At 44.1% G+C, this 22,371-nt stretch overlaps 1 protein-coding gene across 2 annotated transcripts; it reads right to left on the bottom strand.

Annotated features, from left to right (window-relative positions):
• Window positions 1-275: 275 nt before the first annotated feature.
• Window positions 276-17,591, bottom strand: LOC306926154 (uncharacterized protein). 2 transcript variants are annotated; one of them, XR_013790373.1, is made up of 4 exons: window positions 17,349-17,591; window positions 11,238-11,298; window positions 10,491-10,534; window positions 276-865 (listed from the first exon to the last, which is right to left on the bottom strand). XR_013790373.1 is itself a non-coding variant. In XM_079505414.1 (3 exons), exon 3 carries the CDS (start codon window positions 10,247-10,249, stop codon window positions 3,161-3,163), a length of 7,089 nt encoding a protein of 2,362 aa, XP_079361540.1. In that variant the 5' UTR covers window positions 10,250-10,534; window positions 11,238-11,298; window positions 17,349-17,591; the 3' UTR covers window positions 2,835-3,160. The 2 variants fall into 2 exon arrangements, 1 of the variants encoding a protein (XP_079361540.1); XM_079505414.1 differs by lacking the exon at window positions 276-865 and having other exon boundaries at window positions 2,835-10,534.
• Window positions 17,592-22,371: the final 4,780 nt, after the last annotated feature.

Raw genomic sequence — 22,371 nt, 5'->3', positions numbered from 1 at the left:
TTTTGATGAACCCTTCCGATTGTGAATAGTAATTTCAAAAGAACCCAAAACACATCTGTATTCATTGTAAATATTTAGACAAAATAATTACCAAACATATAGATTCACATTTCAAACACATAGTAAAAATATAGATTCACATTTCAAACACATAGTAAAAATAAGTAGAGACAAAGCACAGCAGATATAGTTTAAACAGTTTATTAACAAAAATGTATTATTTGTACCTTTATTGAAAGCAACACTATTTTATATATATATGGTTGTATTTAAAGGTTATATATAATGGTAAGTATAATAATGCCAGTAAACCGTTTGTTTTATTATCGATATATTATGTTAGACGTTATAATGGTTAATGTTACTACTATTATCAAAAGTTATATTCTAACCTTTTACTAAATTAAACATTTTCCAGAGTGAAGCAAAAAACCTGCCTCCTATTTCAGCCAATTTAGGAGTGCACAGGGAAAAATTCTTGCACCGACCCCTTTGTTAAAAAGGCGATCAAGCACGCTCCTGGAAAATATATTCTACAAACAAGCTAATAAATCTAACTTTCTGAAAGATAGGTAAAAACTATAGGGTTGCAACTATATTGAGAAAATGTATTAGTATAATTAAGCACTTAAGCCTATTAAAGGTAATTTATTTTATTAATACATTATTTAAAGTTTAGAATTATTTTAACCATGTTATTATGATTATTAATCTCCTAAACTACTTTAGTCCAATAGTGTTACAGCCCTAAAAACAAATGGTGAGTAAAACATTATGACATCTAAAAAAAATCCTGAAAAGTAGAAAAGGTTAAAGGCAGAAAGATTCAAACATCTGTCAGTGCTGTAGCATCACTCAGCAGCTTCTGAAAAACAGAGAAAGAAGTGTTAGTTTTTTCCAAACACAAATGGTTCACAATCAACATGAATGCAATGGTATTCGCATGAAGAAACAAATTTAGTTACTATTTACCGATGAAAAACAGAAAAGTGTTAACGACAAAATAAGGCAGTAATAAGAATTATACTCTCAAATCTTACATTTACCATCAAAAGGTCAATAATAATAATAATAATACATTCGGAAACTTGTCCTCACAGGTTAAACTGTGAAAAACCGTTAAACCTTGAAAAGCACATTAGTAATGTCACAAAAATATCTTTTTACCACCTAAGAAACATTGCAAGAGTCAGACCTTTCCTCTCATTGGAGGACCCTGTATAGACCATCTACAACTAATCCAAAATGCAGGAGCCAGAATTGTAACAAACACCAGGACCACATTATCCCACTACTATAAATAAAGATTATTATTACTATTATATTTTCTCATCGGACACCAGAGCATGGTCACCGTCTGGCTATGAAGAACATAACCGGTGCGAAAACATGTCTGTGGAGCGTGTCAGATGAAACGTGTTGCGGTGGTTATTATTATTATATTTTCTCATCGGACACCAGAGCATGGTCACCGTCTGGCTATGAAGAACATAACCGGTGCGAAAACATGTCTGTGGAGCGTGTCAGATGAAACGTGTTGCGGTGGTTATCATTATATTTTCTCATCGGACACCAGAGCATGGTCACCGTCTGGCTATGAAGAACATAACCGGTGCGAAAACATGTCTGTGGAGCGTGTCAGATGAAACGTGTTGCGGTGGTTATTATTATTATATTTTCTCATCGGACACCAGAGCATGGTCACCGTCTGGCTATGAAGAACATAACCGGTGCGAAAACATGTCTGTGGAGCGTGTCAGATGAAACGTGTTGCGGTGGTTATCATTATTATATTTTCTCATCGGACACCAGAGCATGGTCACCGTCTGGCTATGAAGAACATAACCGGTGCGAAAACATGTCTGTGGAGCGTGTCAGATGAAACGTGTTGCGGTGGTTATTATTATAATATTTTCTCATCGGACACCAGAGCATGGTCACCGTGTGGCTATGAAGAACATAACCGGTGCGAAAACATGTCTGTGGAGCGTGTCAGATGAAACGTGTTGCGGTGGTTATCATTATTATATTTTCTCATCGGACACCAGAGCATGGTCACCGTCTGGCTATGAAGAACATAACCGGTGCGAAAACATGTCTGTGGAGCGTGTCAGATGAAACGTGTTGCGGTGGTTATCATTATTATATTTTCTCATCGGACACCAGAGCATGGTCACCGTCTGGCTATGAAGAACATAACCGGTGCGAAAACATGTCTGTGGAGCGTGTCAGATGAAACGTGTTGCGGTGGTTATTATTATTATTCTCGCTCCTATGCCACCAAAATGTGGTACGCCCTACCAACAGTCATTAAGACATGCGAATCCCTTGACTCCTTCAAAACCGCTCTCAAAGGGCACTTACGGACGGCTGCAATTCGAAACTGGCCCCTGTAAAATCGGAATCCCTCAAACACGGACGCAAGGACAACACAAGAGACGGTCGCGGCCACACAGCCAACTCAAGGTATGGCCACTGAGCCGACTTGGGGACCCAACGCAAGGACAACACAAGAGACGGTCACGGCCACACAGCCAACTCAAGGTACGGCCACTGAGCCGACTTGGGGACCCAACGCAAGGACAACACAAGAGACGGTCACGGCCACACAGCCAACTCAGGTACGGCCACTGAGCCGACTTGGGGACCCAACACAAGGACAACACAAGAAATAGTCACGGCCACACAGCCAACTCAAGGTACGGCCACTGAGCCGACTTGGGGACCCAACGCAAGGACAACACAAGAGACGGTCACGGCCACACAGCCAACTCAAGGTACGGCCACTGAGCCGACTTGGGGACCCAACACAATGACAACACAAGAAATGGTCACGGCCACACAGCCAACTCAAGGTACGGCCACTGAGCCGACTTGGGGACCCAACGCAAGGACAACACAAGAGACGGTCACGGCCACACAGCCAACTCAAGGTACGGCCACTGAGCCGACTTGGGGACCCAACACAAGGACAACACAAGAAATGGTCACGGCCACACAGCCAACTCAAGGTACGGCCACGGAGCCGACTTGGGGACCCAACGCAACTCCTCCAAGGAAATCAAACAAATGAACGGAGCTGAACGTGAATCCCCCCCCACCGCCCACCAATCAATCAATCAAATTTTCTCATCGGACACCAGAGAATCGTGTGGCTTCACTACTCATGATCGGAGGATAATACGCAATACACAGGATTGTGGTAGCTGTAGTAAGTACGCAGCACTCCAGACTGTAGACATTGCTGTGGTCTGGAGATGTACATGTGATCCAACAGCGTGTTCTTGTCTGTGGTCGCCTCCTTGATGAGTTGTGCATATCCTCTGGAGTCTAGCAGCCTGCTTATGGGCCCACCAAAAGTGGGCCCTTGAAGTAGATCTTCATTAAAATCTCCACAGAGTACGATGGGATGGTGGTCCATAATTTCTAAGCCGTCCAGGAGGGCCTTCAGGTTTTCCAGGAACGGGTCACCGTAACGTGGTGGTCTGTACACCGCAGCGATCAGAAGCTTGACAGGGGACTCGATCTTGACGACCACAAACTCCATGTTTGTCACATTGAAAATGTTCCGCCTTTCACTAGCCTGGAAATGGTCCTTCACATACACAGCCACACCGCCGCCGTTCTGTTCTGCACGGTCAGGGTTGCTTGCGTATGACACGTGTCTGTTGCGGCTGAACATGGTGTACCCATCCAATTGCAGACCGTCATCCACAACAGAGCCAGTGAGATGGGTTTCTGTCAAGCACAGGACATCTGCAAGTGGAAATTCGTGATGTTGCCTGATGTCCTGAATGTGAGCCCGTAAGCTTTGCGTGTTGTGATGGACAATCGTCAGCATTTGCGCTTGGCCCATCCTCTCTCGAAAATGCAACAGTGGCATGACACTGTCCAGTGAGGCGGTCTTCATGGATTCCAGGGCGGCTGTGATTTCCGGATCAGCGTAGATTTTCTTCTCATCAAAGTCGATGATGTGCAATCCTTGCAATGACGTTGTCCTACTGAGGGCAACGTAGGCCATGCCTGGTTGGAAGATCCGTTTCAGGGAAACCACGGCGGATTGCGTAGTCATGCCTTGGACTTTGTGAGCTGTGCAAGCATATGCCAACTTGATGGGAAATTGCCTGCGAATCACTTTCTGGTCACTCAGGTATTCCTCCACCCTTATGATGTGCACTTGCTTAGCGCCAGGTGTAGTTGTGCGATATTTCAGCCCGGCATCAGGCTTGTCTAGCAGAAGCCAAAGCTTGGCTACCGTAGTGCCGTCCTGGTTCACCAGATACTCTACACTATCGATCTTGCCAAATGTCCCGTTGACAAGGCCATCTTCCACATCTATGTTCCTGATGATCATGACAGGGGCGCCTTCCGCAACTTGCAAATTGTCAAGAAGGTCCTTTTGCTGTCCTGTACAGGCTCTGTTAAGACGAGTCATCTGGTGATTCCGTTCATCTCTCCTGTAGTCTTCTGCAGGTATGTCAACGATGTGGGTGTGGAGCTCAGACAAGGACTTGATGTTGTGTGCCGCAACTTCTTTGTTGGTTGCGAAGATGTGCACAACATCCTTGGGACAAAGGTGACGCTCAGTCACTCTCTGAGCAAGAAGATCTTTGTCTGCAACACTCAGCGGATCCTTCTTCCCTTTGACTCTCAGCCGATTGAGAAGTTCTGCGTAGGGCACATCATCTTTCTGTCGCATGATCTCCGTCAACGTGATCATCTGAAAGTGTTCGTGCAAAAGGTCCGGTTTGCATTCCTCGAGCACGCAGAGCGGTTTCCCTTGTGACGTTGGAGGGAGCTGGTGAAAGTCACCTACTGCAAGCACAGACATGCCTCCGAATGGCATCTTGCTGCCTTTAATCTCTTGCAGTCTCCAGTGGACGAAGGCAAACAAGTCTTTGGAAATCATCGACACCTCATCAATGACGATGATCTGCGCATTCCCCAGCTTCGCTCGCATGTCATCCAATCTATTTCCCAAGCCTGTGTAGGGGGGTTTGAGGCTTCTTGGCAACTTCAACAGGGAGTGCAGAGTGTTCCCTGAGATGTTGTATGCTGCAGTTCCAGTGAACGCAGACAGCAGCACTGTGGGCGTAGATGGATCAGTGTCTTCAAACAGTCTGGGGAGTCGACGGAGAATTCTTGTTCCTTCACCGTAGACGCACCTTATCATGTGTGATTTGCCAGTTCCAGCACCTCCAGTGACAAAGTAAAAGAACGGGTCGGGGTTCTGCTCGTTCACGCTCTTCAAGCACCAGTCACGTACAGAGTGAAAAATGGAGGCTTGTGTCTGGTTGAGGTTTCGACACATAGTGAGCAGATGATCCAGGCTCACCTGTGGGGCCGATACAGCAACATGTCCAATATTAGGCACGTCTTGAGCACTGAACTCTGGCACGTCGTCTCGTTCCTCATCATCCAGCGGAATTTCATCTTGTTGGGCAAGACATTCCAATCGATCGAGCTCATTTTCTGCTGCAATGTCGGCCCACGCGTCTTCAGCAGGGCCATTCTTCAGGAACTCCTCCATGGCTTCTTCGATCGATTCACTGTGTTTCTCGAACTTCTTCCTGTTCCTAGCAACAATTATATTGGCTCCCCAAACCTCATCTGTTCCAGGTAATCTCACAGACGCGTTGTGGTAGAACTCTGTGTAGGAGGGGAAGGTTTCGGTTTTCAGCGATGTTTGGTAGCGATGGGGAAGGTAGACTTTAAGCAGGGTGCCATAGTATTTTTCGGGTTCCTTCTGTTCCGAAAATTTCGCATATCTGATGACTGCGGGGTAGCCAACCTTTTTGCGCTTCCTCATGGTTCCCATGTTGTCGGAGAGCTTTACGCAATCCTTCTGTGTAGCTTCGTCACCGTACACAACCCTGTAGTCGGATGCAAATTCAGCTAGACACATGTTGTCAAACTCGGGGGATTTGGGTCTGACATTGTATCTGTCCAGACAATGTGTCATCCATACGTGTTCTGAATCGTCTGGTCTTTTCTGCAGCGTGCTGAGCGGGAGGCTCATTCTCATGGCATTGTCATCCGTGGGGAGGAAGATAACTTGCCGGGAGCATTTCTTCAAATGCAAACTGCAAGTCCGGGCGACTGCCTCCTGTGCGCTAACCTGTCTGTTTTTGACATAGGAGTGAACCAGTTGGTTCATTGCATCCCTCTCGCTCACTTTCGTGGGGTCTATTCCAACCACTACTTGCTTGAGAAGTTCGCCCATCTCACTTTCGGCCTTGGATATGTAGGACAGCATGTAGGAGATGCAGACATAGTGGTCCAGGACAAACTGGATATCCATGTTCGCATTCCAGGCCTTCAGCAAAACTGGGTTGTAGTTATTCACAAAGCCGTCCTTCACTCCACGCTTCATCAAGAGGACATGTGTCTTCCTCATGTCTTGAAGAGAGGCATTGTACTCTTCCCGAGTCAAATTGCACTTTGCCAGCAAGTCCGCTAGGTCAGTCACTTCTGATGTGCCATCAATCAGCATATCAAACAGTGGTTTGAGTTTGGCCATAGAAGCTTGCGTCTGTGCCGTCCGTTTTTTGCCTAAGCCTTTTGCACCGTCCTTTGCCTCCTTTCTTGCACTCTTATTTGCTGCATCATTTCCAGCCGTTGCGCCATCATCCAAATCTTTTTCAAGTTCTTCCTGAATTGGATCAACTGGCGTCGGGTTTGTGATCCACGTTTTGTCCACTGGTGGTTTTGGGAATCCAAACCTGCATGTCTTGCGACCTTTCCTACACGATTTGGTATGGTTTCTGCTGTGCATCTGAACCTCTGTGACAATTTTGTAGAGTATGGGATCTTCGTTCGGATCAGGCAGCTGGCACTTAATGTAGCGGTCTGCAAACTCGCAAATCTTCTCGTCCGAGTCTTCTCCATATACGGGGGCGTCGGCTATCCACATTAAACAATGCAAATGGGGGGACCCTCTTGCTTGGAATTCCACGCGATGGAACCAATCGATGACGCGTCCAATTGGAAGAGCCTCCTTATCAAACAGCACGTTTCTATAATACGAACTAACTCGCTTGTCAAACATGCGCATGGTCGTCACTGCATTGCTTCTGAGGATGTCGCATTTGTCATTCCAGTCCAGCTTGTCGAAGTCCACTATTTGGCCTTGCTGTGCTTTGATTGCCTTTATAACCTCCGGCCATCTGAACTCTGCAGCACTTATGGTCAAAAAGAAGGTGGGTGGACCTATCTGACGGACCATGGCAAACAAATCCAACATGGTCTTCTGCCAGTAAGCTGGAGTCCCCCTCATTGGCGACATGAATCTTGTTGCGTCGCGGTTTTTGACCAGTCGCTCGACTTCAGACTTGTTCTGCAACATCTTGTTGTTGATCCGGCGACCATCTTTGGTTTTGGGTTTGCCTTTTCTCAATTGGATTGAGATGGTGTTTTTTGCCAAGTGTGTCTCTGAGACAAACTGTGCAAAGAAGAGATAGGTTTGGTCTCTTGCAAAACGTGCGTCAACACCGAAAAGTCTCGCGTTGAAGTACCTGCTTGGGGACAGTTTGACCCTTCTCTTCCGATCAAACGTGTTCTCTCCAGTGGGAAACAATGTCGGGAAGGCCTTTGCTTCGAGGTTAGGGACTGTGCTGTAGCTGACAGGCTTGTTTCCTTCCGCTGGGGCTATGGTGAATATGCCATCTCCATATGTCATCATGTCCTGCCCAATGTCGTCCGGTTGCAGGCAACTGTCTAGGCCATGTCCAGGTCTCAGCACATCTTGCTCATCCTCAGCACTGGGTGGATGCTGATCCACTGTCCGTGATGAGTCGAGAGCTTCCGTAGAATCAGCCACTTCCATCATTTCGGCCTCATCACAACTGTCCATGCCGTCGTCTGTGGCCGTCTGTTCAGAAGCGGGTAGTTCTTCAAGCGGGTCTACCACAGCTTCACCACTGATGTCGTCCTCGTCTCGGATTGTGATGTTCCTGTAGTCGGGGTGTGTCTCGATGAGTTTCCTCAGAGCCAAAACCACATTCCTCACATTGACAGTGTGAAACAAATGATGGCCTTTGTACCGCATACGTCGCTTCAGCTTCACTCTGTACAAACCAGATGAGTCGAGCCTTCTGGGTAAGGCGTTTATGGTGGTTTCCACGTTTGAAGGTACACACACCACAGCACCATGTACAGCTCCTTGTTTGCCTTTAGGGAGAGTGAGAATCTTGGCAAATGGGATGTCTAATGCTGTCATTTGTCTTTCCAGAACATTCAGTTGGCAAAGCTCTGGAGGAATGGCTGCTAGCTCCAAGTTGTTTGCAACAGCTATGTCTGGCATTCTTCCTGCTAGTACAATTCTGTGACAGCATTTACATATCCACTCTCTATGTCTTTCTTTGGGTACAGTGCACTCTTCTGGGCCTCCGCATTCATCGTCACAGAAATGAACGTATTTTCCAGTCAAGCATGCTGCAACTACGTCAAGGTTTGTCTTGTACTTTTCCCGATGACAAGGGTCCACTTGACCAGAGAACAGCGCCCGGTGGCACGTTGTGCACACAAATGTTGGTCCATCTTCTATGTCTGCGTGGAATTTCGCTATACAGCAGTCTTGGAGCTGCTTTTCTTGTAAAGCTTTCCTTGCTTCCTTTTCAAGGCGCCTATCTTCTACTCGCCTCTTGTTGTCTTCAACGCGCAGTCTGAGCTGCACTCGACATAACTCCATGTACCTTCTTTTTAACTTCAAGGCTTGGCGCATGTCACGGCGCATCTTGAAGAACGCGTCTGTTTTGCATTTGTGGGCCATGTAAAACTTCATGTGTTGCCTGAGCTTTTCCCTGAACTCCTCATCTACATGGAACCTCCTGTTGACATATGCCTTGCTAAATGCCTTGCGCTTCCCCCTGAACTTCTCATCTGTATGATACCTACTGTTGTCATATGCCTTGCTAAATGCCTTGCGCTTCTCTCTGAACACCTCATCCATCTTGTACCTGTACTTGTGCTTCTGCAGTTCCTTCCCTTTGAAATCCAGATCTTTGCTGTATTTGCTTTGGAAGTATGCGCTGTTGTATCCTTTTTGCTTAGCCTTGAATTCTGTATCTATGATGCACCTCTTTGCCCTGTACTTCCGGATATATTCCTTATTCCTGGCCCTAATATCTTCAATTGTGTTTGTCTGTCTTCGAGTTGTTGGTTTCTGTGAACCTGTTTTTCTGCTCAGTTTCCGTCGCCGGCGTTTGTTCAGTTTGTGAAAAGTGTCAGATGAAGTGTTGGACCCCACTTCTGTGGGTGATGAAATGCCTGACTGCAGAGAAGGCTTGGTGCTTGATGGCCCAGTGTTTGTTTCATGTCTGCTAGTTGAGGGTGACGGGGCATTTGTCTCTACATGGGGTGATGGGGCATTTGTCTGTACAAATGTCACTGGCATGAAGTCAAACAGCATTCTGTCAATCGGTATGGAATGTACGCTGACAGTTAGATGGTCAATTTTAGCAATTAGATCATCCAAGTGAGTGAAGGTCATCATTACTGCTGTTCCTCCTTTCCACGGAGCTAAAGGTAGGCCATCATCATTTCTGCTGTGCGGGTCAAACATGCCATATCTTCCCGACGCGTCTCTAAATACAGCAATTGTGTATGGCGATATTGTAAGCAGTGCATGTGTCACATCTGCAGACAAACACTGGAGTCTTGCATGAAGATTCAGCAACCAATGCTGCTGTCTAGTATCTCCTGCTTCTCTCATGTATCCCGTCTCCACATTCGATTTGATCACAGAGTAGTGATTGTGTTCCGTTTCCACATCGAGAGGCGTTTCCTCCATCGACAGGAATTTGCTCTGAAACAGGTTCCGTCTTTTTAGTCTATTGATTGTTCTTCTATACAGACGGTCGCCCATGTCCAGTATCTTGTTGAGATCATCCCTCCTCAACTCAAGTCCCTCATTTTGCTGTGCCAGAAATGTGAGAGACATGCATGTACACTGCTTATTCCTTGAAAAATTGGGATATAAATTATGAGCCTGGCTTCTGGATGCTTGCACAGAGATCACAGCAGATGGTTGAACGAGTGGTTCATGCACAGGGTCCCTGTTGGAAAGGTCAATGGCATGCCGAGCTTTTTTTGGAGAAGGCTGCACGAGTGGAGAAATGGTCTCCTGTTTCTTCTCATCGACTTCCTCGACTGAAGCGCTACCGTTTGGTGATTGTGAAAGGTTGGCCTTAGCAGGGCTATTAGCCCAGAATTTCTTTTTAGCCGCAGATCTCTGCTTCGGACGAGGCATGATGTCACAATGTTATGTGACAAAATAATGACTAGATCTAAACGTGTTAAAAATCACAATTTACCTGTAAATATGCAGTCTGTAACCAAGAATTAACTTACTTACCGTTAAATATATGTACTCTCTAACTAACCAAGAATGAACTTACCGTTAAATATATGTAGTCGCCAACTAACCAAGAATGAAATTACTTACCGTTACTATATGTAGTCTCTAACTAACCAAGAATGAACTTTCTTACCGTTATATATGAAGTCACTGGTGTAGCTGTTCAGATCTGATGACCTAAGCAGTAAAAAAAAATAGTTCAGACTAGAGACTACATTTTGACTTGTTTCATTGTCTTTTAGATAACAGTGGAAAAGTACAATTGGAGTGAAGAAATATGTTAATATGTTTACTGAATATTCTGTAAACCACAGAATAGAGCATGATATACAATGACACTCATCTGAAATAGGCAAAATTAGAATAGCAATGTGGTATTACCGTATAACACAAAAAAGCAACCCCAATGACAAACTGAATTTAGTAGTGCAACCACTAACTAACGTTACAATTTATTTCTAAGAGTAGGAAGGTAACATTTGTAAAATGTGTGGACACAGGATGCAATTAAAGTGGTGAAGTGTTGAAAGCTAATAACATGTAGTGGCATGGAGGCATGTCCCATTATGTAAACTAGAGTAGACATCACATAAGGTCAATGTCCTAACATCAATCATCGTGGTTTGTTAATTAGCAGAGTTCAATGTAACAGTATTTAGGAGACATATTTAAAGACCTCCATGTAAGTTATGTGAAGTCCATAAGATGGTCACATAGGTCATCAGGTCACATAGGTCATCAATTTCACCATAACACTGCCATGCTGGAGTGACCGAGTGTGAGTGAGCAAGTGGCCAAGATTTTTGCTTTAGGATTCTTTACAATTAACTGAATGATGTCAAAGAAGTGTCCATTTGCTAACAATACAAAAGTGACAAACCTAGTGACGGACCAGTCCGGGTCACCACAGCCTGTGGTGACCAGTGTCTCCCTCTCTGGAACTGTAATTTGACACACACACACACACACACACACACACACACACACACACACACACACACACACACACACACACACACACACACACACACACACACACACACACACACACACACACACACACAGTTAGAGTATAGTATAACATTATTACACGAGTCTTCACAGTGATGTAAATAGGTTTTCAATGTAATAGGTCCTGGGACTCAGGGGTGGTCTGTTAGATGGGTCCCAGGGACATTTGATGAGTCCTACTTCAACAATGTTAGAGTACAGTACTGCAGTGGTTGTCAAAGTGGGGTCCAGAGACCCCCATGGGTCCTTGAGGAAGTTCCAGGGGGTCCCCAGCTAAAATATATAGACTGGAAGCAGATGGTCCCTTGTATCTGTATATCTGAGAACATACAAATGGCCACTGGGTCCATTTGTACACAGTTAAATTGACATTGGTTTTACAATATAGATTGAGGTGCCAGAGAAATGTCATTAAATGGGGGTCCAAGTCAAGGCCTAATACATGCCAGTTTGACATCTATTAGGCCTGGGACTAGTTTGACATGGATTAGGCCTTGGACCCCAGGTCCTTGAAATTCAAATAATTGAGAATCACTGAGCCATACGAATCTTGTATGGGTGTTGCTGCACTGGCATATATTTTCAAATGTTGGTCTGTATCAATTTGGGGGTCCTTGATATGAAAAGGTTTAAGAACCACTGCAGTACCCCCCACACACACACACACACACACACCAAAATATTTTACAAACATAGCAGATGTACAAGCTCACAAGGCGTATGTAGTAGGGATGTGAAACGACTCATATTTGGCAAATAAGTCAAGACCGCAAATCAATGTGTCGATGGATTTTTTTCCTTTTGTGTTTTGCTGCGCAACTGTTGAGAACGCAACTATGCAGTCATTTAAGCAACACAACGTATGCAGCAGCATCCATATGTTTAGTTCAACCACACACACACACACACACACACACACACACACACACACACACACACACACACACACACACACACACACACACACACACACACACACACACACACACACACACACACACACACACACACACACACACCTCGGTCATAGTTTTCAACAAAAACAACACTGCCACTGGTCTATTTCACGAGGCGCTGCTGCGCAGTATAAATGTTTTACAAACATAGCACAAGGGCTCACACGACGTATCATCCACGACGCTGTGAGCTCCTCGGTCTGCTATCTTAGGTGTGTGACATGCTAGTTTGACATGCATTAGGCCTCAGACCCCCAGGTCCTTGACATTGAAATGGTTGAGAACCACTGCTCAAGCTGTAAAGATCTTCTCGTTTGGGGGTGCCTTCCCTGGCATATATTTTAAAATGGGGGTCTGTATGCAATTTGGGGGTCCTTGACATGAAAAAGTTTAAGTACTGCAGTACTGAGTACAGTATTGCATTCCATGACCCCCGGAGGGTGACATGATTGCATCATTAACAATTAGCCATCATCCGCATTCTGAAGGGAACATTTGCTGAAAGTAGCAGATCTTCAAGTTCCCTTTTGCACAACCCAGATCGCTGGAAAGAAATATCACTCTGATATCAGAACAGCCCAACATATATATATTTTTTGTACAAAGTAACAGATTTACACGCTCCTTTTAGCACAACCTAGACCCCTGGTATAGAAAAATCACACCCGTGTGAAGTGAGTGGTGCAACTCCGTGTGGGGGTCCCCAGGGGGGCAAGTTCCTGACCCACAGGAACGCACCCAGGGTGCCGGCCCGATTCTGGTGAGCCGCCCCGTGTCCGAAACAGTTGAGAAGTGACAGATTTACCGTGTGGGGGTCCCTCTACTGTACTGTACTGGCACACCCGAAATCACCATATATACAGTTAATATGTGTGTGTGTTGGGTTGCGCACAGGTGGTGAAAAACAACCATGCTGTTTTCGTGCTCAGACACACCCACCCAGCCAGGCAGGCACCCAGCCAGGCACCCACACACATAGCTCTGTAATGGAGTGGCTGCACCACTCAAATAAATATCACACCGATATCAGAACATCCCAAAAAGCCACCTGGTTATAGAACCAGTGTCCTGTTCTTCAACCAACTAAACCCAGTAGAGCAGTGGTTTCCAAACGTTTTCATGTCAAGGACTTCCAAATTCACACCAATTAGCCTGCGGACCCTCATTTGAAAATATATGCCAGGGACCCCCATAACCAGGGCAGGAATTTCACGGCGGCCACGGCGGCCATGGCCGTCGTTGCCCCTCTCTTTGGCCTTGTGCCCCTCGAAAAAGTATATGCCCAGACGGCCACAGTGGCCGCGGTGCCCATGTGCCCCGACCGGCGCCCACAGCAGTTCATTTTACCATTTTTCCTCTGCGCAATTTTTCAGTCATTACGGTAACCTTCCCCAAACGTCTCGCGCAGACTTGTATTGTCTGTAGGCTATTGTAGTTGTGTTGCCATTTGCCAAGTGGTTTAATTCTTTTGCGTTACTTTGCCTCCTCCCTCCTCCTCCTCCGCTCCATGCACGCATACACGCACTGACAGCTCTCACTCACACTGACACTCAGCGCTTCAGGATTATTATCACACAGAGCCCGTGTGTTAAGACCAACGTGACTCGTCTTCATGGACATATAAACTCACAAAACAATACCACGCAACAGCATAGACTGCAGGACTCCTCCACCATTTACCACGCTATCGTCTGCTACGTTAGTTGACAGTAAATTGTTTAAACAGCCAACGCTGGCCACTACACGGCTAATATCGCTAGCCAAACGCTAGTAGCCAAGCACCAGAGCGCGCTCACTGTACACCACGCGTCGCTCGCTTAATAATCATTCATTTCTGTATCAATGCGGACATAACGTGGTAAATGTTCATAAGCACACAATTGTACAAAATGCTTTTTACACTTGACTTATCTCCAGAGTCCTCAGTCCTGCAGCCCCACAATGCCATATGCCAGTCTAGCCTTAAAATCTACATTTATATGTTATTCAATATATTACTTTAGCACAAAATATAGGCTTTTCTAAACCAAGCCCTCATTCAAAAGTTATGTAAGTAATTAAGTAAATGTTATTTATAAAGCACCTTTTGAAACAAAGTTAGAAGGTGCTGAACAATTTGCACAGTATAAACAATAGAAGAAAATAAAAACAAGGAACATATCACACAGTTGTGACTATAGCAGAAGAAAAACAAACAAGGCAGAACAGAAACATAGGGCTATAAAAATGAATGTAGCCTATTTAAGAATAACTGTTCTGAAACAATGTTCGCCTTTAAATTAAAAAAAATGTAATCATCCTTAACCTTTAAGCTAAAATAATGATGACCGGGGACTTAAAATCATTGTTTTAATTGATGGCCTTCATGCCCTGGCACTTGGCCTTGTGCCCTCAAAAAGTTGACCACACTAAAGGCCAAGTGGCCTTGCCCCTAAAAGGATGAAATTCCAGGCCTGCCCATAACTCCATAAGAAGATTTTTTTTTACAGCCCTAGCAGTGATTCTCAACCCATTTCATTTCAAGGACCCCCAGTTTGACATGCATTAGTCTACAAAACCCCATTTAATGGCATTTCTATCTCTGGGACCACCAATTTATATTGTGAAAACAATGTTAATTAATTGCAAATGGACCCAAGTGGAGCCTAATGGGTTCATTTGGTTCCATTTGTATACTCTCAGAGTTAGACCCATAAGGGTCCATTTGGTTCCAAATTATCATTTTGCTGGGGACCCACTGGAACTCCCTCAAGGACCCCTGGGGGTCCCCGGACCCCACTTTGGGACGCCCAATTTATATTGTAAAATCAATGTTCATTTAACTCTGAGAGCACAAATGTAACCAAATGGACCCGTAACGGGTCCATTTGGTTCCATTTGTTACGGGTCCATTTGTACACTCAGAGCTACAGACACATAAGAGTCCATTTGGTTCCAAACTATCATTTTGCTGGGGACCCCCTGGAACTCCCTCAAGGACCCCTGGGGGTCCCCGGACCCCACTTTGGGACCCACTACAGTAGAGTACAACAACAAACTTTATAACCAACACCAGGTTACCCCTTTTAGACCTGAGGATGATTCTACAAATGCCCTCTAAATTTAAACAGTTTTCTGACCCCGATCTGAAAATATGTTGTTCCAGGGACCTCCCAGAATCAAAGATTTGAGTTAAAAACATTCGCTCTGATAGAATATATAAGGATTTGCACCACATTTTCACGATTTTTCAAAAATAGCAGATCTACAAGCTTGCTATGAGCTTGTAGATCTGCTATTTTTCAACAGCTAAAGTATAACAATGCTTAAAACACCAAAAGGGGTTACCGCCCAGAATGGGTTATACAACCAATGCCCAGTTATGCATGGGATAGTGCGGGTACAGTGACTGACCCCTGGTATAGAAAAAAATATCACACAGAACAGCCCAACATACGTATATTTGTTTTTTACATAATTAATTAGCTAGCATCACCATTCTGAGGGGAACATTTGCTGAAAGTAGCAGATCTACAAGCTCCCTTTTGCACAACGTAGACCTTTGGTATAGAAAGAAATCAGAACAGCCTAACAAGCCACCTGGTTATAGAACCAGTGTCCAGTGCAACCAACTAAACCCAGTAGAGCAGTGGTTCCCAAACTCACACCAATTAGCCCACGGACCCTCATTTGAAAATATATGCCAGGCCCAGGGCAGGGACCCCCATAAGAGAAGAATTGTATGGCTCTAGCAGTGATTCTCAACCCGTTTCATTTATTGCATTAGTCTACCGACCCCCATTTAATGGCATTTCTATCTCTGGGACCCCCAATTTATATTGTAAAAATCACACCTGTGTGAACTGAGTGGTGCAACTCCCCCCCCCCCCTCTGTCTCTCATTAGCAGGCAGAAGTGCAGCACTATCTCTCTCTCTCTCTCCATTTCTGGCACAACAGCGCCACTTGTGGTAGTCATTGGTACTCGTGCTCATAGTGACATAGTCACATAGGTAGTCACATAGGTGAACACACGGACACGGACATTGCTGTTCGTTGGAGTGGTTGCGCCACTCAAAAATCAATGTTAATTGAACTCTGACTGTACAACATGGAACCAAATGGACCCTGGTTCCATTTGTACACTCTCAGAGTTACAGACCCATAAGCGTGCATTTGGTTCCAAACTATCATTTAGCTGGGGACCCCCTGGAACTCCCTTAAGGAGCCAGGTTAACACCATGTTATACAACCAATGCCCATGCAGTTCACCCACAGTGAACACACCATGTTTAGTACACACAACCACCAGTCACACACACACACACACACACACACACACACACACACACAACCACCAGTCACACACAACCACCTGTCACACACACACACACGGGGGGGGGGGGGGTCCGCGGAGTACGGGGGGGGGGGGGTCCGCGGAGTTCGGCGCGGGGGTCCGCGTTAGTATGCGTGGGAGGATACAGTGACAGACACTCAGTGTTACCGTCTGTTAACCATTATCAGCACTCCGCTGTTATTCTCAAAGTAGTTACCCTAGACTAGAGAATTCTGAGGCAACGTGGCGACGACCGAATTATTCTCTTTTTTTTTTTACAACACGTTCTAACTCCTACATGGATTTAATTGTTTATAACGTCGGATGAGGTCTGATGCGGCCATGCAAAAATGATTATGGCGTGTAGACGATGGATTAACCACACACACACACACACACACACACACACACACACACACACACACAGTCAACAAAAACACTGCCATTACCAGTGTCTTTAATTAGCTGTGCAGTGTGAAGGTTGTAGCTTGGTTATTTTACCAAGACGACGTCTTCAAACCAAGTTTCAATACAACACAAAGCAGCATTGGTGTGTGTGTGGTGTACTGGTTATGCCGGTGGCGTTAGCTGGTGTGTGTGTGTGTGTGTGTGTGTGGTTATGACGGTCAAACTAGGTGGTTAGGTGGTTTGAAAACTTTTTTTTACCAAGAAAACAATTTTGATTAAGAAAAGGATTTGTTGTGAACTTACCTCCGATCTTGTTCCTGTAAGCCACAGAAAAGGACACACAAAAAAACAGCAAAACAAGAATACAAAAAATAGCAGTTGTACACAATAGATATATCCAGAGAAGTTGCAGTGGCGGGTCGAGTCAGTTTCCCTCAAAAACACGTCTGTTGTCGGCTCAGTGTCTGAGAGAAATGAGTGACGGAGAGAAATATTCAAACAACGCCAACAAAATTCGCCAATTGGAACGCAGCTCCTCAGTGTGAATTGATTACCATACAAGCTGTACTCAGTTCATTGATTGTCCGTAAAGTGAAGACGCACATGTGTCTGTCTGGCTGAGTGACAGTCCGTCCGTCCCCATTAGCCCGCCTACTGTATCCGGTTATTTGTGCACAGACAGGTCGTCAAACGGAAGACCATTTCCGTATCCTCTTCAGACAGGATACAACATTTCACAGAAGCGATTTAAGTATTTATTAACAGTTTGCAGAATTACAGTACATTTCAAGCACAATTCAATCCAAAAACTTAACTAAGGACGAGACCATACATTACACTTGTTTACAATATGGTCCACCATGTTCAATTCATCAGAATTATTTTGTGAAACAGTCAACTAAAAAGAAAGAAATACGCCTTTAGCTCTTGGCTGGGGGGTTATCATCATCATTGTGGGAATAAGAGGTTTTGTAGGCCTTTTTCCTCGTATTTACGGCTCAAATCGCGCTGGATAAACCTAGCGTGCATGTTTAGTGGCTCAATAGTAAATCCATGTCGCCACCTGATTAAAATATGAATGCTTCTAAAGACCCTTAAATAGACGTTGTTGACATTAGTGATATGCGAGGGGGGGGGGGTCTCTTCTTCTACACGCGTAAATAGAATGTGACTGAACGGTGCCAGACGCCTAACTATCGCTACTGCCCCCTGGCGGCGGATAAGATATAGAGCCGTCCATTACAATGTCAAATCAGGTCTGTGATCGTGTGTAAATAATTGGGAAGGGATTCATCCCCAAAAAAACGTATGCATAGATTATTTTTCATAAATAATGATAACACAGTAGGCCAGGGAGATTTTTTTATGAGACTGGTCTAGGCAATAATAATAATAATAATAATAATAATAATAATAATAATAATAATAATAATAATAATAATAATAATAATAATTGTGCTAGCCAATTACACGGTCAAGTTACCCCATGTGTAAGTATTTCGGAGGGGATTTATCCCCCCCAAATCATGTTTTAGCTACAAATGGTTACATTTTTCGCATTTGCGGCGCCCCCTATGAACGAAAAAAAGCCCTCCCAGTAATTTTGCCAGACAATTACAATGTCACGTCACCCCTGTGATCATGCGTAAGTAATTCGGAAGGTATTTATCCCCCAAAAATCATGCTTTTGCGATACACGGTTACATTTTTCGCATTTGCGGCGCCCCCTATAGATGAAAATGGAATTGCTTTCGGCTCTGGGTTGAGTAACCCACCCGTGACAAGTGATTCAAATTTGGGATGGATTGGACATTCCGTTCGTGATTTGTGGCGTTTTTTGTAAAGTAGGCCCCTCCCACTAACTTTGGAAGCCGATTACGGCCGAACGATACGCACTATCAAAGTTCTGCCGTTGGTGTTTTCATCGGAATGGTCCAGAGATCATGTGTACTGATTTTTGTGAGATTTGGACAAAATGTGTAGGAGGAAAAGCAAAAAGTGTGTTTTGGAGAAAATTCAAAATGGCGTAAAATCTATCATGACGCAAATGGGCGTGGCCTATATGGGGAGATGCGTCATGACCCAAGAAATCGAGGGAAAAAATAATTTTGATTTGACGACCTACGGTTCAAGAGTTATAAGCCAAAACGTAAAGTGGGCTGTTATAGCGCCACCATGAGGCCGACCGATAACATTATAAGTTGATTAATTTTAGTAATTATTATGAACCTACCCTCCAAGTTTTGTAACTATAGTCCTTACAGTCTCTGAGGAAAAAATACTTGAATGTGAGAAAATGCGAAAAATCGCATTTTCCCATTCATGTCAATGGGGAAATTTTATTCACTAATAAATTAATATCAATTAAACTATACAACATTTCTCTTAAAAAAATACAAGCACATCCTTCCCGATGAAGCCGGGCAATTTGAGATATGGCTCAAGTGCGTACAGTCAAAACTGTGGGAGGAGTAGCGTGTCAAAAAAAAGTCTTACTCCAGTAAAAATAAACTAGAAAGGTCGCAATTTTAAAAAATTGCAAAGTGTGGTTGCCGCAGTGGCTTACATATGCCCCTCCCACTGATATTGCCAGCCAATTACAATGTCACGTCACCCCTGCGATCATGTGTAAGTAATTCGGAGGGGATTTATCCCCCAAAAATAATGTTTTTGCACCATACGGTGACACTTTTTGGCATTTGCGGCGCCCCCTATGGATGAAAATAGAATTGCTTTTGGAACTTGGTTGATTGAACCACCCGCGACATGTGATTACAATTTGGGATGGATGGGACATTCTGTTCGTGATTTATGGCATTTTTTGTAAAATAGGCCCCTCCTACTATCTTCGGACGACGATTACGGCCGAACGACACGCACTACCAAAATTCTGCAGTTGGTGTTGTAATCGGATGGGTCCGGAGATCATGTTTGCTGATTTTTGTGAGATTTGGACAAAATCTGTAGGAGGAGGAGCCAAAAGTGTGTTTTGGAGAAAATTCAAAATGGCGGAAAATCTATCATGACGCAAATGGGCGTGGCCTATATGGGGAGATGCGTCATGACCGAAGGAAGCCAGGGAAAAAATTATTTAGATTTTACGACCTACGGTTCAAGAGTTATAAGCCAAAACGTAAAGTGGGCTGTTATAGCGCCACCATGAGGCCGACCGATAACATTATACGTTGATTAATTTTAGTAATTATTATGAACCTACCCTCCAAGTTTTGTAACTATAGTGCTTACAGTCTCTGAGGAAAAAATACTTGAATGTGAGAAAATGCGAAAAATCGCATTTTCCCATTCATGTCAATGGGGAAATTCTATTCACTAATAAATTCATATCAATTAAACTATACAACATTTCTCTTAAAAAAATACAAGCACATCCTTCCCGATGAAGCCGGTCAATTTGAGATATGGCTCAAGTGCGTACAGTCAAAACAGTGGGTGGAGTAGTGCGTCAAAAAAAAGGTTACTCCAGTAAAAAGAAATAAAGTGTTACGATTACAATAGTCTGGTTGCCCTGTTAGGGCAACCACACTAACTAGAAAGGTCGCAATTTTAAAAAATTGCAAAGTGTGGTTGCCGCAGTGGCTTACATATGCCCCTCCCACTGATATTGCCAGCCAATTACAATGTCGCGTCACCCCTGCGATCATGTGTAAGTAATTCGGAGGGGATTTATCCCCCAAAAATAATGTTTTTGCACCATACGGTGACACTTTTTGGCATTTGCGGCGCCCCCTATGGATGAAAATAGAATTGCTTTTGGAACTTGGTTGATTGAACCACCCGCGACATGTGATTACAATTTGGGATAGATGGGACATTCTGTTCGTGATTTATGGCATTTTTTGTAAAATAGGCCCCTCCTACTATCTTCGGACGACGATAACGGCCGAACGACACGCACTACCAAAATTCTGCAGTTGGTGTTGTAATCGGATGGGTCCGGAAATCATGTGTGCTGATTTTTGTGAGATTTGGACAAAATCTGTAGGAGGAGGAGCCAAAAGTGTGTTTTGGAGAAAATTCAAAATGGCGGAAAATCTATCATGACGCAAATGGGCGTGGCCTATATGGGGAGATGCGTCATGACCCAAGGAAGCCAGGGAAAAAATAATTTAGATTTTACGACCTACGGTTCAAGAGTTATAAGCCAAAACGTAAAGTGGGCTGTTATAGCGCCACCATGAGGCCGACCGATAACATTATACGTTGATTAATTTTAGTAATTATTATGAACCTACCCTCCAAGTTTTGTAACTATAGTGCTTACAGTCTCTGAGGAAAAAATACTTGAATGTGAGAAAATGCGAAAAATCGCATTTTCCCATTCATGTCAATGGGGAAATTCTATTCACTAATAAATTCACATCAATTAAACTATACAACATTTCTCTTAAAAAAATACAAGCACATCCTTCCCGATGAAGCCGGTCAATTTGAGATATGGCTCAAGTGCGTACAGTCAAAACAGTGGGTGGAGTAGTGCGTCAAAAAAAAGGTTACTCCAGTAAAAAGAAATAAAGTGTTACGATTACAATAGTCTGGTTGCCCTGTTAGGGCAACCACACTAATAAAGTGTTCCAATTACAATAGTCTGGTTGCCCTTTAGGGCAACCACACTAATAATAAAGTGTTACAATTACAATAGTCTGGTTGCCCTTTAGGGCAACCACACTAATAAAGTGTTACAATTACAATAGTCTGGTTGCCCTTTAGGGCAACCACACTAATTATAAAAAGTGTGAATGGAGCTTCTAGGTGAAAGTGATTTTTGACGTGCCATAGAGCTGCCATTGATCCCCATTATAGATTTCTCAAATTTGAAAGCACTATATTTCTATAACTATGAAACATTTCAAAGATTCCTTTTCAGGCAAACATGTCCACCGTAAGATGAACCTAAATAGGTTTGAATGGGGTTACTATGTGTAAGTATGTAGGACTAATAACATGCCAAAGTTTGTGCTATTGCCATTGAGAATGCATTGGGCGTTTAAGTTAAATAACTCAGAAACTACAAAACATTTCAAAGTAAAAAGTTCCAGCATGTGTGCCCACAGTAAGCTGAATTATAAAAAGTGTGAATGGAGCTTCTAGGTGAAAGTGATTTTTGACGTGCCATAGAGCTGCCATTGAGCCCCATTATAGATTTCTCAAATTTGAAAGCACGATATTTCTAAAACTATGAAACATTTCAAAGATTCCTTTTCAGGCAAACATGTCCACCGTAAGATGAACCTAAATAGGTTGGAATGGGGTTTCTAGGTGTAAGTATGTAGGACTAATAGCATGCCAAAGTTTGTGCTATTGCCAT

This window comes from Electrona antarctica (assembly GCF_951216825.1).
Source record: "Electrona antarctica genome assembly, chromosome: 1".
Taxonomy (NCBI): Eukaryota; Metazoa; Chordata; class Actinopteri; order Myctophiformes; family Myctophidae; genus Electrona; species Electrona antarctica.
Note: the sequence above shows the minus strand (reverse complement) of the source record. Positions and strands in the feature narration are given on the sequence as shown.

What these genes read in the sequence shown, in the direction of transcription:
- LOC306926154 (XM_079505414.1), bottom strand. Translation starts at nt 10,249, where the DNA reads ATGCCTCGTCCGAAGCAGAGATCTGCGGCTAAAAAGAAATTCTGGGCT.